The sequence below is a fragment of the Macaca thibetana genome, chromosome 11 (assembly GCF_024542745.1).
Source record: "Macaca thibetana thibetana isolate TM-01 chromosome 11, ASM2454274v1, whole genome shotgun sequence".
Lineage (NCBI taxonomy): Eukaryota > Metazoa > Chordata > Mammalia > Primates > Cercopithecidae > Macaca > Macaca thibetana.
Window position 1 is genome coordinate 58953286 of NC_065588.1, and position 18267 is coordinate 58971552.

Below are 18267 nucleotides of genomic sequence, written 5' to 3' on the forward strand. Positions count from 1 at the left end.
ACTTTGATAATTCTTTGTAAGTTGATGACTAAGAAATGATATTTGTTATTTTAGAATAAGTTTTATATTTTTAACATAACCATGTGCAATATATAATTACATCTAGTCTTTTAAAGGAACTCCCTCTCTGACATAAAATATGTTTTAGAGAAATTGCCGGAGTTTTTCTCCCTAAATGGCACAGAATATTCTAAATCTGATATTAGGTCACCATTCTGATTGGTAAATGTAATGATTCATGAGACTTTTAAACTGTGATGGCAACAGGTAGAAGTGTTTTAATTGTTTGACATTTTAAAATGTAAGTTGTCAAAACTCTTTTAAACAGTTTACTTAAAATTCTGTGTTTTTATTGTATGTAAATTTTACTTCTTTTTTTTTAAGATAGAGTTTCGGAGTTTCACTCTTGTTGCCCAAGCTGGAATGCAGTGGTATGATCTCGGCTCACTGCAACCTCCGCCTCCTAGGTTCAAGCGATTCTCCTGCCTCAGCCTCTGAGTAGCTGGGATTATAGGCGCCTACCACCATGCCCAGCTAATTTTTGTATTTTTAGTAGAGACATGTAGGTTTTATCATGTTGGCCAGACTGATCTCAAACTCCTGACCTAAGGTGATCCATCCGCCTTGGCCTCCCAAAGTGCAAGGATTATAGACATGAAGCACTGGGCCCAGCCCTCAATTTTTAATAAAAAGAATATGGTGGGGAAAGATGCATATAACTAGGCAGGTGTTACGGTTTGTCCAGAGTAGGCAGGTTATACCAGACCTACTTCAAGCTTTTCTGTTAACCAACTGTTTTCTCAGGAATTTGGGGTTTATCCCTTTTTTAAAAAAATCTGGTCATTTATCACCTTTCCAAAGTGAAAGTTCTTAAACTTTGATTATTTATTTTACATGTTTCATAGCCTACTTATGTTGTACTGCTTTGGAAAATATCAACTTTCCTAATTTTTTACATCATTTTAATGTAGGTATGTGGATAATAATCCGTGTTATTAACAAAGCCATTAGGCTTGTTTGCTGTAGTAAAAAGATCTGGCTGGACATGGTGGCTCATGGCTGTAATCCCAGCCCTTTGGAAGGCTGAGGCAGGAGGATTGCCTGAGCCCAGCCTGGGCAACATGGTGAAACCCTGTCTCTACAAAAAATACAAAAATTAGCCAAGTGTGGTAGTGAGCATCTGTTGTCCCAGCTACTCAGGAAGCTGAGGTGGGAGGATCTCTTGAGCCCAGGAGTTCAAGACCAGACTGGGCAACATAGCAAGACCCCATCACTACAAAAAAATAATTTAAAAACAGATTAGCCAGGCATGGTGGCATGTGCCTGTGGTCCCAGCCACACTTGGGAGGCTGAGATGGGAGAATCACTTGAGCCCAGTGAGCCATGATCATACCACATGATGCTCTAGCCTGGGTAACAGAGTGCAATACCATCTCTTAAAAAAAAAAAGAAAAAGAAAAAAATTCTGCAGCTCTAAAATAATTTAAATATGAAAACTAAAGTATAAAGTTAAGATTTATATGGAATGCGACATAGTTTATCTTAAATATTTAGACCAATAAAAAACATGTATTATACTGTCCTAAGTTACAACTTTTCCAATGATTCTCTGATTAAGAATGAGAACGTCTTACTTAATAATTAATAAAGGTAGATGGATAGACTGAAGATGTTACTGAAATGCTTTTGTTTCAACCTCATTGATTTATTTTTCTGTTCTCCTTAGGCAGAAGTTCTGGGAAATTGTATAAATATGTATAAGTACATACATATTTTGGGGTTTAAAATTTTTTTTTACTTCAGTAGCTTTTGGGATACAAGTGGCTATTGGTTACGTGGGTGAATTGTATAGTGATGAAGTCTGAGATTTTAGTGCACCCATCACTTACCTGAGTTTTGTTTTTAAGATTGAAACGTTATTTGATATATCCGTCATCCTCTTCTTGGTGCCCTTTGTTCCTATATCTGAAAAATTTTTTATCGGATTTCTAGGTTGTGATAATTTTAATTTCCATTGTTAGTATCTTAGTACCTAGTCATATATTTTTCAGTTCTGTAGGATTTTAAGCAGAAAAATTAAGCAAATATGCTTTAAAGTGTCTAATATTAAGAGAAAATTTGGTCACTTTTATAATAGTTTTTCTTCTCTTCCTAATATAGGAGATTTTTCAAGAGCTTGGGATGTTCTTCTTGACCATATACAATCAGCAGCACTCAGCAAAAACAATGAAGTGTCTCTGGCTGCTCTGAAAAGCTTCCAGGAAATTTTACAGATTGTGTCCCCTGTCAGAGACTCGGATAAGCCTGAGACACCGCCTGTAGTTAATGTACCTGTGCCTGTTCTTATAGGGCCCATATCGGGCATGAGCAGGCCATTCGTAAGAACAGATTCCATTGGAGAAAGACTTGGAAGATATAGTAGCTCTGAGCCACCCATTGTTACTGATGAGCTTGAAGATTTGAATCTATGGTGGGCTGCGTGGAATACCTGGTATAGAATTGGATCTGAAAGTACTAAGCCTCCTGTTACTTTTGATAAACTAACCTTTATTCCTAGCCAGCCTTTTCTTACAGCCTTAATTCAGATATTTCCAGCTCTCTACCAACACATAAAAACTGGTTTCAACATGGATGACTTGCAAAAGTTGGGAGTCATATTGCACAGTGCTATTTCAGTCCCAATAAGTTCAGATGCATCCCCTTTTATTCTTCCATCTTATACCGAAGCAGTTTTGACAAGTTTACAGGAAGCTGTACTTACAGCTTTAGATGTTCTCCAAAAGGTAATATTATTTTAGTGGCTATCTAAGTATTAATGCATATAGTTCTCTGAAATTTTTTGTTTTGCTATATATTTGCAGGGATAAATTTTTATCATCAAGATTGTTTTATATGTATACTTTGGGACAAACTGAGGATTGTCAAGATCTAGGTATTTTGAAAACTTGTGGTTTTCTGATGTATTTTGAAAGGTAATTCATGTATGTTTTGAATCTTAAAGAAGCTGCCTGCATCCTCATGTTTCACTTCACCAGGATTTTTGGTTTGTCCATGCAAGTCTTCACAAGAGGATATAATATTTGGAATAAAAGTTTTAGTAAAGTACTTTTATAATTAGAAAATTGATAAGCAGTGGGATTTTTTAAAATCTGTGCTTAAATTTAGCTCTGAAATTATTGAAAGCCTATATTTAAAAAAAGAAATTTATGAAAAGTATTTTTCCTCACAGTTTTTAAAGAGATTTATTTTTACTGTGTGTATTTTGTTATTGCAAAAAAAAAACTATTCACACAAACATCTAAAATTATAGAGCAAATTCAGATTAGCAAGCAAGACTAGATCAAATTCAAAGTGTTTTTTAGAGTATCAAGAAAAATTGATAGCACAATTCACAGTCATCAAAATGCTAAGCAAAAATTGCCAACTGAGTAGCCAGCCATTCCAACAAAGTAAAGACATTCTAATAAGATTGGAGTAAATCTGGATTTTGATCACACATGTTATAAGTAACCATTTGTGTAGTGTAAATTAGATTTCTAATTAACTGCATCTTACCCAACTGGAATGATAAAAATTTTTCACAGTAAGAATTTCTACTGTACCATGATACCTCCTAATTACCTCTGGAAGAAGGTTAGCTGAGCAGCAGTTCTTGAACTGTTTAACCCTAGTTGTGTTGTGCAGGAAATGTGAGGAAACTAAAAATAAAAGACTCTGGCATTTAAAAAAAATTCAGTGTAGGGATATTGGTTTTCTACAATTGAACTCAAAATACCCATCTTTATTTTCAATGGGGAAGAAAAGTAGCCTGTCAGTAATTACCCACCCTGTCCTTGGACATGCAAATAAGTTGCTTATAGACTTCAGGGGATGGAAGAGTTATCCTATCAGAAAAGAAAATAAGACATAGGCCTTTTGAGATACCCGTAATCTGGTACTGTCATTCAGATCTTTGATTCAGGTTTTTATATATGTGTACAGGATAAACAAGAAACAACTTTTTTTTTTTTTCAGAAAAAAGTGTAAATTTTATTTTTAAAAACTCTGCTTTAGCAGTGAGAGGAAAAGTGGAATCATTTATCCCAACTACTGGTAATTTGTTCTGAGCTTTTAAGAGCTTTGAAAACAAAATATACCTTCAGTCTGAAACTTAGGAAGGGTTATTGTTGTTCATTTATATTATTTTAAAATTATTAATGTTCACACTAGCCATTGTTATGTTGTATGATTACCTAAATGATGTTTCATAGACCTTGAATGTAAGATTTTTAATGGGTTTCTGTCCCCTAACAGAAAAACATATATTTTATTATCAGAGTGTTTTTATATTTTCTTCCACAGGTGTGAGGAAATTTTAGCACAAGCCAAATTTACTTGCTTTTGCACTTTATCCTTAAACTAATAGTTATCCAGCAAAACATTTTATAGATAGAAAGCTATTTTCTTTCCTAAGAGAAAAACTGATTTCTGGTATCATGTTTTCTTTCTAAAGGGGAGCATTTATGTTGTTCTTCCTCAGTGCTTTTATATTGTTTAGGACTTCAAGTTCTCAGTCTTCTCTTTGTTCTCAAATCACCAGTTCCCCGCCAAGCTAACTTAGTTATATGTGCTAATTTATTTATTTATTTATTGCCAAGTTATTTTAGCATACGTAGAGGAGCTGGGAATTTAATTGTCTGCTTTCTGTATGTGCTGTACTGTAAGTCCTGAGGTCAGGAAACTGCATCTGTCTTATTTATTGCTAAACTTCTTAGTCAGATGGCTGGATACCGTATCTGCATTCATCACCAGGGCTGCCGGAGTTGCACTCTAGGAGACAATATCACATTGTATGTGAATGATGCCCTTGGAGTTGTGTAACAAAGCCCTGTCTTCTAAGCAGCATGGGCAAGTTTCTTAATCTTTCCGTACTTCAGCTTCCTCATCTATAAAGTAAAAATAATAAATCTACAACTTTTTGCTTGTTAAATGGGATATGTGTAAGGCACTTAGTGCCTGGCATGAGTTAAACATCCAGTAAATGTTAGCTGTTGTTATTTTCATCATCAAGTTCTCTAGCAAAGGCCTTAGTACGTGCCAGGCACTGAAAAGATTATTGTTAAATGAGTTAGTAAGTGAAACCTTAAACAATATAAGAAATATAGGTGTTCAGTATTTTTTCTTGTCTTCAAATAGACAGCTTTCAAGGACTAATAGAAAATATTATCTAGATTGCTTATCAATTCTTAGCTTTTGGACTAAAATTTGTTATCAGGTTTAGTCTATAGATTTTTTTGATATTCAGATTTCAGAATACTGAAGAAAAGCCCATAAAAACTCCTTAGATGCAGTTTGTTGTTAAAAAATTATAGGTTCCAAATTATGCATTTTTAAAGTCCGAAAATTGCTCTATACATCAACTATAACACTATTAGTATGTTTTCTTATTATAAAGGACCATTGAAAATCAAAATGCATAGTTAAAGTCATTAATTTGTGTTAAGATACTTACAAAGAAATTATAATACTTAGTTTTCTCAGGTACCCACCTGTGGTTTTTTGTTGTTGTTAGTCATTGGAAATAAAATAATTCACTTAGAGTAATTCAGTCTCTTTTTTCCACAGTAATTACTACGTGTTTACTTCTAGGAGTTAAGACCCAGCAAGAGGTTAATGAGGAAGAAAGTAGAACCATTACAAGCAGTCAGTAAAGAGAATTTTTAGAGTGCATAAATTTTACTATTCAAATTCTTCATTATTTCTGAGAAAAAAAATACTGAGACATGGTGTTAGATGTCTTTATACTACTTTCTTACATTATAATCATAGGACAATCAAACTTAGGTATGGGCAGTACTTGCATATCTACTTCATATCTCAGTGCAGTTTTATCTAAAAGTTCCATTAGAGCTAAATGGCTACATCTCCTCTCAGGGAAAATAAAACTAATATGTTATCTGATAAGCTAAAAGCCATGGAGTGCATAAAATAAACTTTGTATATACTGTTTTTTAATAAATTTTTTTAAAAAGTTAAATGGAGGCCGGGCGCGGTGGCTCAAGCCTGTAATCCCAGTACTTTGGGAGGCCGAGGCGGGTGGATCACGAAGTCAGGAGATCGAGACCATCCTGGCTAACATGGTGAAACCCCGTCTCTACTAAAAATACAAAAAACTAGCCGGGCGTGGTGGCGGGCGCCTGTAGTCCCAGCTACTCGGAGGCTGAGGCAGGAGAATGGCGTCAACCCGGGAGGCGGAGCTTGCAGTGAGCGGAGATCGGGCCACTGCACTCCAGCCTGGGTGACACAGCGAGACTCCGTCTCAAAAAAAAAAAAAAAAGTTAAATGGTTTGAATTTTGGTTTAGTATTTTAAGAGTACCTGCCCTCTCAGGCATAAAGTGATCATCCTTTTTGTCTTATAAAGCACAAGTATATTTTAGACACTTCATAAATAAGATTATTAAATATTTTTCTCAGAGAAAAATGAAGACTTAAACAAGAAAATATGAAAAGAAAAAATTTGTGTCTAGAAAAAACCCAATTTAAGTATTTTCAACACATTTGAAATAATTAAAATCTGCCGTCTCATGATACGCATTTTATTCTTTCTTCCTATCAGATTATTTGAAGTAAGAAACCTAGAGAAACTGGTTACTATTTATTAAAATGTTTTCTTATATTAAAATATTTTAATTTATTTTAAATCAAATCTATATATTTAGATACATTTTACATTAAATATACACAGCCCTGTTAAAAATTAATCCACACATTTCTTTTAGAAACAAATTTTCATAGATGACTTATTTTCCCAACTGCAACACACATGATTATTTGTTAAAGTTGGTGGACCAGGCATGGTGCAGAAATCAGATGTCATTTCAATGAACTGATATCACAGAATTTGAAGTCAGTGTCATCGTGGCCAGTGATACATTCTTAATGGCCTAATGGCTGTATTACTGAACAAATAATCAGATTGTAGAACCTGAGGACTGCCTGGGACTTCTCTTTCTTTGCCCTTTTTCTATTCTGTTAAGAAATAAATCACACTTTAAAACTCATTTTTTAGCTGATTAACAGTTTCAGCCTATACTTTATTCTATAACAGTTTAAAATAGTTTGTGCCCTTTAGGGCTTAGAAAAGATGGTATAATACATAAAATAAGACAGGTTTTAAGATTCTCTGGTTAAATATATATACAGTAAAGAGCTTATTGGAGTTCAGATTATGCATTCTAATGTTCTTATTTTGCTTTTATAGGCCATTTGTGTAGGACCAGAAAACATGCAGATCATGTATCCAGCTATATTTGACCAGTTGTTGGCATTTGTAGAATTTTCCTGTAAACCTCCACAGTATGGACAGCTGGAAACAAAGCACATTGCAAATGCAAAATATAATCAGGTAATTTCCTGTAAATTGTATTTACTTTGTAAGATTTCATGGCTTATAAATACAGATAGTTTCACTTAAGATGGACTTTGATTATCTCAGAAAAGGATACTTTTCACTCACAAATATATTTACACATGTCTGTTAGCAGTTTAAGCTGAACAGAAATATTGTTTGGGAAAATAATTCTGTGTTCTTTTTCTCCTCATTTATGACTTTCCTCTTCCAACTGGTTCTTCAGAAAGCTTGGCCTTTCATATTAATCTGCAGTACATCTTTCTTGAGAAATATAAGTTCCTTTGTACTTCTTTCTTGGTTGCCCCATCCCAATACAAAACAGCATCTAAATTCCTAAGTCTAATCTTACTTAAAATAGATACCTGCCATGCAAGATGAAGAAACTGCTTGTACTAAATAAGAAGTTGTACACTACTGGTGTGAAATTTAGTTGGATTTTACATGAAATATTTTTATAGCCATAGTTGGCAAATTTTAACTTTGTTTAAGTAAATTTCTGAATGCATGCACATGCTGATTTTGTTCACTCAATATAAAAATTATAATTTTATATCATCCGAAAGTAGTTTTAATATGTATTAACTTTTCTCATTCTATTTGTCTTGCAACACAATGGAATCACAATAGATCCAACTATTTGCACCGGTGAGTTAAATTTCCTAAAATTGTCCTAACGTATTGGCAACAAATAAAGTACATCTTTCCCGGTTCTTGGTAGAATGCTCTATGTGCTTTTTCAAATAGTTTTAATTTTTTCCTGGCTGAAAATTATTTTTTTCATGAAGTACATATCTCTTTGAAAACTTTGCATGTAATATAATCTGACCTAAAACTAAGGCCTGAACTTTAAGACAAAGATGCTTTCTCTTTGAAAACAATATGATTAATTTAATCTCGTTTATTTTTAACTGCATGTGAAAATATTACTTTCTAGGCGGAATGGGTAGCCTTGAATTATGTGCCGTTTGCTGAAAGGTCTTTAGAAGTAGTTGTGGATTTATACCAAAAAACAGCGTGTCACAAAGCAGTGGTGAATGAGAAAGTGCTCCAGTATATTATTAAGGTATCTTTTTTTCATTTCGACACTTTCATTAGATTGTGAGAACATTATTGAAATTATTCCTTAGGTAATATATTATCATTATATTGGGATAGATGGAAAATACAATTTGTATTATTATTTGTAGTAACTTTTCTCCAATATTCATGAATTGTATTTAGCAAGCCATTTTTCTAAAAGTTCTTTTTAGTGAAAAATATTTTAACATAAATGTGCATTAAATTTGTTACAGTTCTTACATTTTCCCACATAACCCGATGAGAGGATTTCTTAGGACAATATTCCTTAAGGTTCAAGGTTGATGAGCATTCAGGGAGAAATTCACAATGCAGCCCATAAACTTAACTGAACATGCATGCTGACTTTTTTAAAGCCACTTTTTTAGTGTATGGACAGCCATTTAAAAGATTCTTGTTGATTGTGTTTCGTTCCTCTAAGGCTTATTTCTTGTTTTTCCCTATGTTTTGAAGGACTAGCCCTAAACCTTGTTCTTCCTCTAGCATGTGGATGTACCTTATGTTGATCATATAAATACCAGACCAACTTGAGCTGTCTTCTTTCAAGACTCATCTATCCCCACCTTTCTTCATTGGTGATTTTTTTCATTTTTCTTTCAGCATCTTATGCAAGGATTATTAAGCCTTGGATACTACAAGAATTTTCTCTCAACTGTACTTACTATTCAAATTGTCATCCTCTTTCAACTTTCCTTTGTTTCTATGTCCCTTAAATAATCTGTGGCCTTCACCTAGTCACCACTCACTCTTCGCCTATTGTGTGTTGGCTTATGTCCATATTGCTCTACAGAAACTGCTTTCTTAAAGTTACAAAAGACCAAATCTTCACATTCTCAGTCCTTCTCTAATGATTTATCTTCCCTATAGCTTAGTACTGGCCTTCTGAAAGCTGAGCTTTCTGAAAGCTCTTTCTTCCCTTGACTTTTATGATACTTTTCTCTCCTCACTGCTTACCTTACCAAAGCTATCCTCTCTCTTCATTTATTGAGCATATTTTTAAAGCATCTTTCTACAAGGTACTAGCAATTTTAAAATGAATAAAATCATTCTTACATTTAATAATTCAATATAGAGAATAAAGAAAGGCAAACAAGTGATAATACAGTATGTTAAGTGCTAGGTAAAGACCATAGTGGAGGCTTGGCAGATTGACCTATCTGAGCATGTTTCTTATCTTTAAAAGAAGGATAATACCAATACTACTTACATGTCTTATGTATAATAAGAGAATCCATTGAGATACAGCATTTAACGACGCTTGCCAAGTAGTCAGTGCTGAATAAAAATTGAGTTCCTCTGAAAGACAAAAAACTAAGTCAACTGCTGAGGGGATTTGGGCAAGAATTAATAGAGATGACACTTGAAAGAGTTAAGAGTTAGGTTAAAAAGGGGGAGGCAGGTATTATAGGTAAATTAAACAGTGTAAAAGATCGTGGTATATTTTTAAGAAATGTTGAGAAATTTAGTTCGGGACCTGGGATATGTCTGAAAAAATAACTGTTGGTCTTCTAAGCCATCATAAGATCAGACTTTATTCTTTAACCATTGAAGGATTAAACACTAAAGAGTAATATAAATCAGGTTGTGTTTTTTTTTTTTTTTTTTTTTTTTTTTAGAGTTTTATTCTGTCACCCAGGCAGGAGTGGAGTGGCATAATTATAGCTTACTGCAGCCTCAAGCTCCTGATCTCATGTGATCTTCCTGCCTTAGCCTCCCAAGTAGCTGGGACTACCACCACCCCCAGCTGATTTTTAGATTTTTTATAGAGACTGGATCTTGCTATATTGCCCAGGCTGGTCTCAAACTCCTGGCCTCAGGCAGTCCTCTAACCTTCTCCCAAAGCACTAGGATTATAGGTGCGAACCACTGTGCCTAGCGTCAGTTTATACATACACACACACATACATACATACATACATACATACATACATACACATTTTTTTCTTTTTTTTTGAGACAGAGTCTTGCTCTATTGTCTGGGCAGGAGTGTAGTGGCTCAGTCACTGCAGTCTCCACCTCCCGGGTTCAAGCAATTCTCCTGCCTCAGTCCCCTGAGTAGCTAGGAATACAGGCGCACACCACCACGCCTGGCTAATTTTTGTATTTTCAGTAGAGATGGGGTTTCACCGTGTTGGCCAGGCTGGTTTTGAACTCCTGACCTCAAGTGATCCACCCACAGCCTCCCAAAGTGCTGGGATTAAAAGCATGAACCACCATGCCCAGCCACTCAGTTTGTATTTTTAAAGAAGTTAAATGATCTCTTTTCTATAATCCCATTTCATTGATGCCACTTACCACATTGTTTTGTGGTTAATTGGACAAGGCTCTTTCTTCAAAATTGTGAACCTTGTGGTGGCAGGTAATTACTGAGCACGTGCTGTATACCACTGCCTGTTTAGTTGTGTAAACATTTTTAAAAATAAAATGTATAAATTGAATGGATCTGCTATGCTTAATGTTTTTCTTGATTTTAATAAAATATCAATTGCAGTAGCAAACAATACTTTTCTTTCATCTTTGCTTGAGTTATAAAATGTAAACTCAAAATGGCCCATGTATCATTTAGTATTCTTTTGGTTGCAAATGACATACACTCAGGCTCTGACTAGCTTTAACAATAAAGGGAACTCTTGGGCATGCTTGATTGAAAAATTCAAAGATAGAGGAAGGGCTTTATGACTAGTTGATCCAGTGGTTCAGCAGTATCATCAAAAACCACATTTCTTTCTCTAGAAAGTTCTGCTAAGAATTGACCATATCGTTTGTTTCTCTTCAAAGCTGTAGGCCAGTAACAGGATTATATGTCCAATAGGAAGAACGAGGAAGAGAGGGAGAGCGAGAGAGACAGAGAGAGTGTGTATGTTCATGCATACACACATTCACACACTTCTTCTTAAGTTCCTAAAATTAATTTTTAGTGGATCAGCTTTGGTCCCATACCCACTCTTGAACCAATGATTATGGCCAGGGAAATTGATTGGATTCATTGGCTTAATCAACTTACCATCTCTTTGCCTGAATTCCCAAACTGGAAGTAGGGATAGTTCCTCCTAAAGCACATGGATTATATGGAGGTGGAAGGAGGGGAAGGGGATAAATAGATTCTGGGTGTGCTAATTATCTGTTAATGAAGGCATATTTCATGCTAATATGTAATGGTTAATATGTATACTGTATGAGTATTCAGTAATAATTTGTGTGGAAGATGATATTTGGTTTTATATCCTTGAAATATGAAAATGTTTCTACTCTTTCTTAGACCAGAATTTTTATGTAAAAGCAGAATTTTTACTCTAATGCAAATTGCCTGACAGTATGCCAAAACTGTTTGTCAATGGTGCTCTGTGTTAGTTCTTTATGAAGTTTTGGTCAGTCTAGTGTTCTGATTGCCAGATGGAACTGTGATCAGAGAAATTCATTCTGAACCACCACATTAGTTCTTTTAATGAATAAAAGCCACCAATCTCAAAAGTTGATCAGTTGAAAATATAAGTCACTATACTTAGTCACTATATATCTAGTTATTGTACATAATTCAAATGTTCTACTCCTGTACCCTCAATGGTCAAATCTTAAATTATCAGTTTTACTGAACTATTTGGAGAAGGAAAAAAGTACACAAAAGTATTAGAGTAGGATATAAAATTCAAATAATTTTACAGATAGAATGTACAACTTCAAAGTATTGACATTTTATGCTGTGTTTACTCTTCCCTCACCATTAGTTGGAAAATACAGTCATGTACTGCTTAAGGACCGAGATACGTTCTGAGAGATGCATCATTAGGCCATTTCATCGTTGTCTGAACAGCATAGTGTACTTACACAAACCTAGATAGTATAGCCTACTTCACATCCATGCTATATGGTCTAACCTATATATGTGGCAGATGACTGTATAAGCAATATTGACCCTTTGCAGATGGGATATCCACATCAGCCAAATTATTTTTTGCTGGAAGAAATATGGCAGAATTTTCTTTTTCTTTTCTTTCTTTCTTTCTTTCTTTTTTTTTTTTTTGACACAGAGTCTCACTCTGTCGCCAGGCTGGAGTGCAGTGGCGTGATCTTGGCTCACTGCAACATCCACCTCCCGGGTTCAAGCGATTCTCTGTCTCAGCCTCCCGAGTAGCTGGGATTACAGGTGTGTGCCACCACACCCAGCTAAGTTTTGTATTTTTAGTAGAGATGAGGTTTCACCATGTTGGCCCAGATGGTCTTGATCTCTTGACCTCGGGAACTACCTGCCTTGGCCTCCCAAAGTGCTGGGATTAAAGGCTTGAGCCACTGTGCCCAGCCAGAATTTTCTAATTCCATAACGTCAGGTTAATAAAAGCTACAGAATTGTGTTTCCTACTCTTAACTGTTCGGATACTATCCCTGTTATTAATGATGAAAAACTGAGATTCAAAAATGTTATTTATTTAGGCTCATTGTTTATAAGATAGAGATAGGATTTAAAAGTATATCTTTCCAGGCAGTATTTGAGGACCTTTCTGGGAATTGACCTTTCTGGGAAATAACCTCATTTTTTAAATGAAAATACAGTCCTTTTTAAGATGAAAATACCTATGCTATTTTTTTCTCTGCTGTAGTTTTTCTTACGTAATTAAAATTGTGTGTGTATGTTTTAATTAATGCTTATATTAAACTGTCTTTATTTTCAGACTCTTAGGGTTCCTCTCAGTTTGAAGTATTCCTGCCCTTCTGAAAGCACATGGAAACTAGCAGTATCCTCTCTCCTCAAAGTTCTTTCTATTGGGCTACCTGTCGCCCGGCAGCATGCTTCTTCTGGAAAATTTGACAGTATGTGGCCAGAACTAGCCAATACTTTTGAAGATTTTCTCTTTACTAAAAGGTCAGCTCATTCATTTTAAAAATTAAGACAATCTTTCAAGAAGTGGCACATTATATCTTCAGTTGCTCTAAAAACAGTTGTCTTTATTCATTAACAAAGTAATTGATTATTAAGGTTGCTAGATTGTATTAAAAACACCTGGATTAGCCATTTATCCATTGGGTACATTATCCATGAACAATGGAGATTTTTGCTTTTTGTATTATTTTTAGTTATAAGACAGGAATATCATATATAAAACAATACGAATGCATCATATTTAAGCATTTTAACTTAATAAAACTAAGACGATTCATTTTTTAATTTGATGCCCATTGAGCATTACAAGAGAAAAACAATGTTAGAAAATCAGTGCATTACCAGAATAAATCGGATGAGTGGCAATATAATGATCAGCTCTTTAAGATGTTTAGATTTGTCAGGGAATAATAATTTTCATTTTATGGTATCTAATTTAAAGCTTGTATTTAGGATGCTATTTTGACCCCTCACTGAACTACTTACTGTAGGATGATTGGAACACAGACTACGTTTTTTGAATGAAGAATTTGCTGAGGTCCACCTAGAGCTGTGCTATTCAGTACAGTAGCAATCACTGGTTACAAATGACTAATTAAAACCAAACTTTAAATAAAATTAAAATTTTCTTCAGTCGCTCTAGGCATGTTTTAAGTACTCATTGCCATGGGTGACTAGCAGCTGCCACACTGGGTAGAGCAGATTATTGGACATTTCCATCATCACAGAAAGTTGTGTTGGGCAGGACAGATCTAAAGCGTGCCCTTTTACTAAATGTGGACTTGTCTGTAAGAGCTGTAATAACCAGGCATTATTTAATCCTTCTAGCACAAGTAATTATCCTTTGTGTTACAATGGTGAAATTCTTTTCTGATACAGAGCCTTGCTCTGTTGCCCAAACCCAAGTGCAGCGGTGTGATCACAACTCGCTGCAGCCTCGACCTCCCAGACTCAAGCAATCCTCTCACCTCAGCCTCCTGAGCAGCTGGGACCACAAGTTCATGCCACTACACCTGGCTAATTTTTAAAATTTTTTGTAGAGATGGAGGGTCTCACTATGTTGCCTAGGTGTCTTGAACTCCTGGGGTCAAGTGATCCTCCCACTTCGGCCTCACAAAGTTCTGGGATTACAGACATGAGCCACTGCGCCTGGCCAATTTTTTAAATGTTTGTATCCATCAATCATTTTTTGATATTGTAGAATAATACTGTGTACTGCTAAATAACTGTTTAACATTATTAGTTTGAAACCACTTAAATTACGGGTGTGATGTAGTTGAAGAAAAAACTACATTGGCATATGGATAATGATTGAGTCCACAACAGAATGAATTAACTGAAAAAAATTTTCTTTACTATTCTAATATGATTTAATTATTCAGTAAAGAAAATTTCTGGCCGGGCACGGTGGCTCAAGCCTGTAATCCCAGCACTTTGGGAGGCCGAGATGGGCGGATCACGAGGTCAGGAGATCGAGACCATGCTGGCTAACACGGTGAAACCCCGTCTCTACTAAAAAATACAAAAAGCCGGGCGAGGTGGCGGGCGCCTGTAGTCCCAGCTACTCGGGAGGCTGAGGCAGGAGAATGGCGTGAACCCAGGAGGCGGAGCTTGCAGTGAGCTGAGATCCGGCCACTGCACTCCAGCCTGGGCGACAGAGCGAAACTCCATCTCAAAAAAAAAAAAAAAAAGAAAATTTCTAGGGTGCAGAAGATTAACTTGCATTTCCCCTATAAAAGTTTGTCTTGTATTTCAGAATTTAAAATAATAATAGGTGATCCTAATTTCTGTCTTGCAAGTGGTCAGACTTTGTTTTGTATTTTATATATTTTTCACTTCTAGAAATGTTATTGATACCAATGTAAGCATATTGTGTTTCTGAAGGAAAAATTATATGCACTCATAAACTATATTCAAACAAATTATGTTTTCATCTTTAAAATAACTCTGAAAATTTGAGTTCCTTCATAGACATAAGAACCTGAGTCACTTAATTTGTGTCAAGCACAAAGGTTGAGAAATTTAAATTTTTCCTTTTACTTTCTAATTTTCTATATATGCTTAATGCCCCGTTAACAAATTGAATAAGCTTTCAGATCAGCTTTTTTTTTTTTTTTTTTTTTTTTTTTGCAATGAGTAAAACTTCTTTAAGTATTGCTTTCCCTAGCCAGATGTGGTGACACACCTGTAATCCCAGCTACTTTGGGAGGCTGAGGTGGGAGGATTGCTGAAGCCCAGGAGTTCAAATCCAGCCTGAACAACATAGCAAGATCCTGTCTATATATAAAAAAAGTTTTTCTATGTAAAATAATATTTTATATAATTTTGTATCAATGCAGTTGTATACTTTCATTTAAAATTTTGGCTCTAAATTTAGAAGTTTTTGTTTGCTTGTTTTTGTTTTTCTTGAGACAGTTTTTCTGCCATCTTCCTTATTCTTGAGTTTCTTATTAAATATTCTTCACTTTCTGGACTTTATTCTTATTTTATTAAATCTCGTTTTCCGGAGAGTTTTTTTAATATAGAAAAGTGAACACTGGAACCAACGGCCAAATAATAGTATTGTACATAATTTTGTATCAATGTAGTTGTATAATTTCATTTCAAATATTTTGCCTGATTATGGCTCTACTTATCTTAAAGGTTTGAATATGTTTGGTGTGTTGGAAAATACATTACTTAAGAAGCAGCCAGCATAGTGGATAAGAGCATTGGCTTGGCAACCAGACTACCTGGATTCAAATCCCAGTAGTACTGCTTTGTACTGCTTTTTAGACAAGTTATTAAACCTTTCAGTGACTCATTTTTCTCACTGTTAAATGTCAGTAGTAATGCTGCCTAACTTATAGGGTTATTGTGAGGATTAAATCATTTAAAATGAGTGAATGCTTAGAATAGTACCTGGCATGTAAGTACTCTAAAATGCTTGTTACCGCTATTATTGTCATTAATGTTTTTTCTTTCTTTTAGAAAAGGTGACATTATACATGTTAATTCCTATGAAACAACTATATTTTAAACCAGAATTCTAAAGGCCAAAACTCTAAATAACTGAGACTTAGAAATTTAGCTCTAAATTTGGAGGTTTTTGTTTGTTTGTTCTTATTTTACTTGAGACAGTGTCTTGATTTGTCACCCAGACTGCAGTGAAGTCGCATGTTCATGGCTCACTGCAGCCTTGACCTCCTGACCTCAAGTGATTCTCCCTCCCTTGTAACTCAGACTATAGGCGTACATCACCACACTCAGCTAATTTTTGTATTTTTTTGTAGAGACGGGATTTTGCCATGTTGCCCAGGCTTGGAGTTACTTTTAATGGCTAAAAAATAATAAAACTTCTAAATTCAGCTCTCAAGTAACACAGCATCAGTATTCCAAGTTATGGTTATTCTAGTTATAGACTGAAGCTTTCTACTCCATGGAGTAGTTGATGAACACACTAAATTGAGAGTCAGGAGACCTGTGACCTGGTTCTGACTTGCTGTCTACTTTCTGTTGATCATGAGCTGGTCCTTTCCCATCACTAGGCATTATTTTCTTTATTTGAAAGACAAAAAGAAGGCCAGCCGGAGTGTGTAATCCCAGTACTTTGTGAGGCCAAGTTGGGAGGATTGCTTGGGCCCAGGAGTTCAACACCAGCCTGGGCAACATAGTGAGACTCCGCCTCTACAAAAAAATTTTAAAATTAGCCAGGTGTGGTGGCGTGTGCCTATAGTCCCCACTACTTGGGATGCTGAGGTGGGATGATTGCTTGAACCCGGGAGGTTGAGATTGCAGTGAGCTGTGATTGTGCCACCGCACTCCAGCCTGGGCAACAGAGTGAGACCCTGTCTCAAAAAAGAAAGATGAAAAGTTATTTGTTAGAGTAATTGTAAAGGTCCTTGAATGTTTTTAAACAGCCTTTTTAACTTACAGCTTATATTGGATAAAGCCAGTTTAGTTTTTGTTTCATAGATCAAAAATACTTTAAAGCTCAAATAGAAAGCTTTTATTGGTCAGTTGATACTAAAAATGCAGTGTTAAGAGAACTTAAAAACCATGTACATTTTCACAGTTTCATGAGAACAGGTTTTCTCTTTGTTTTTGTTTTCTAAATGACTGATAACTTTGGAGGTCATAAACTTTTAGATTTTAAACTTTACTTAATGCCACATATGTACTATGTTCTATAGCTGAAGTTTATCAGTAGTATTTGAACAGTAGCAAGATTATTTTGGAATGTTGCTTGGAATGGCAAGACTTAATGAATTTAAATAAGACTGATACTTGATCATTTTTTTATATTGGTACCTTTATAAATCCTTTAACCTAATTAATATATACTCTAAGACTTTAAGAATAAACATCTCTCTCTCTCTAATATTCCCCAACCTTTTTGATCTGCAAGATGCTTTGGCAAGGGAATACAATAACACAGAAACTATAAATAAAATCAACTAGAAGAAAAGAAAGCCTTTGCATGTCATTGAGGGCTATTATAAGTAAACAGTTTAAGAGAAAGAAAAAGTCAAAGTTGAAAAACATAAGGACTGCAATTTGGTAAACACTTGAAGTCTATTAGAAATTCATTCAACCAACTTTAAATACCAAAACATGGTAGTTATCAAAGGAGACACAAATGGGTGAGTGGGAAGTTATACAATTAATGATCTGTGGACCTTACATTAAAAATCACAAAGGGCTGTGCAAAAGAATTGAAAACACATGTTCACACAAAAACTTGGACACTAATGTTCACAGCAGTGTTATTCATAGTAGCAAAAAAGTGAAAGTAACCCAAATGTTTATCAACTGCTGTATAGATAAATTGAATGTAGTATATTCATACAGTGGAATATTTTTCAGCCATAAAAAAGGATGAAGTGCTAATGCATGCTCTAACATGGATGAACATTTAAAACATAATGCTAAGTGGAAGAAACT

General features: G+C 35.0%; 1 protein-coding gene across 3 annotated transcripts in view; it reads left to right on the forward strand.

Moving 5' to 3' along the window:
• The window catches only part of MON2 (MON2 homolog, regulator of endosome-to-Golgi trafficking), a 128094-nt gene that overhangs the window by 92178 nt on the left and 17649 nt on the right, over window positions 1-18267 (forward strand). For 2 of the 3 annotated variants that reach the window (XM_050748397.1, XM_050748399.1), the window contains exons 26-30: window positions 2161-2783; window positions 7242-7385; window positions 8019-8036; window positions 8326-8454; window positions 13136-13326. In XM_050748397.1, the coding sequence (XP_050604354.1) occupies window positions 2161-2783; window positions 7242-7385; window positions 8019-8036; window positions 8326-8454; window positions 13136-13326 (1105 nt within the window). The remainder of the gene's footprint in view (window positions 1-2160; window positions 2784-7241; window positions 7386-8018; window positions 8037-8325; window positions 8455-13135; window positions 13327-18267) is intronic. The other variant, XM_050748398.1, reaches the window with a different exon arrangement.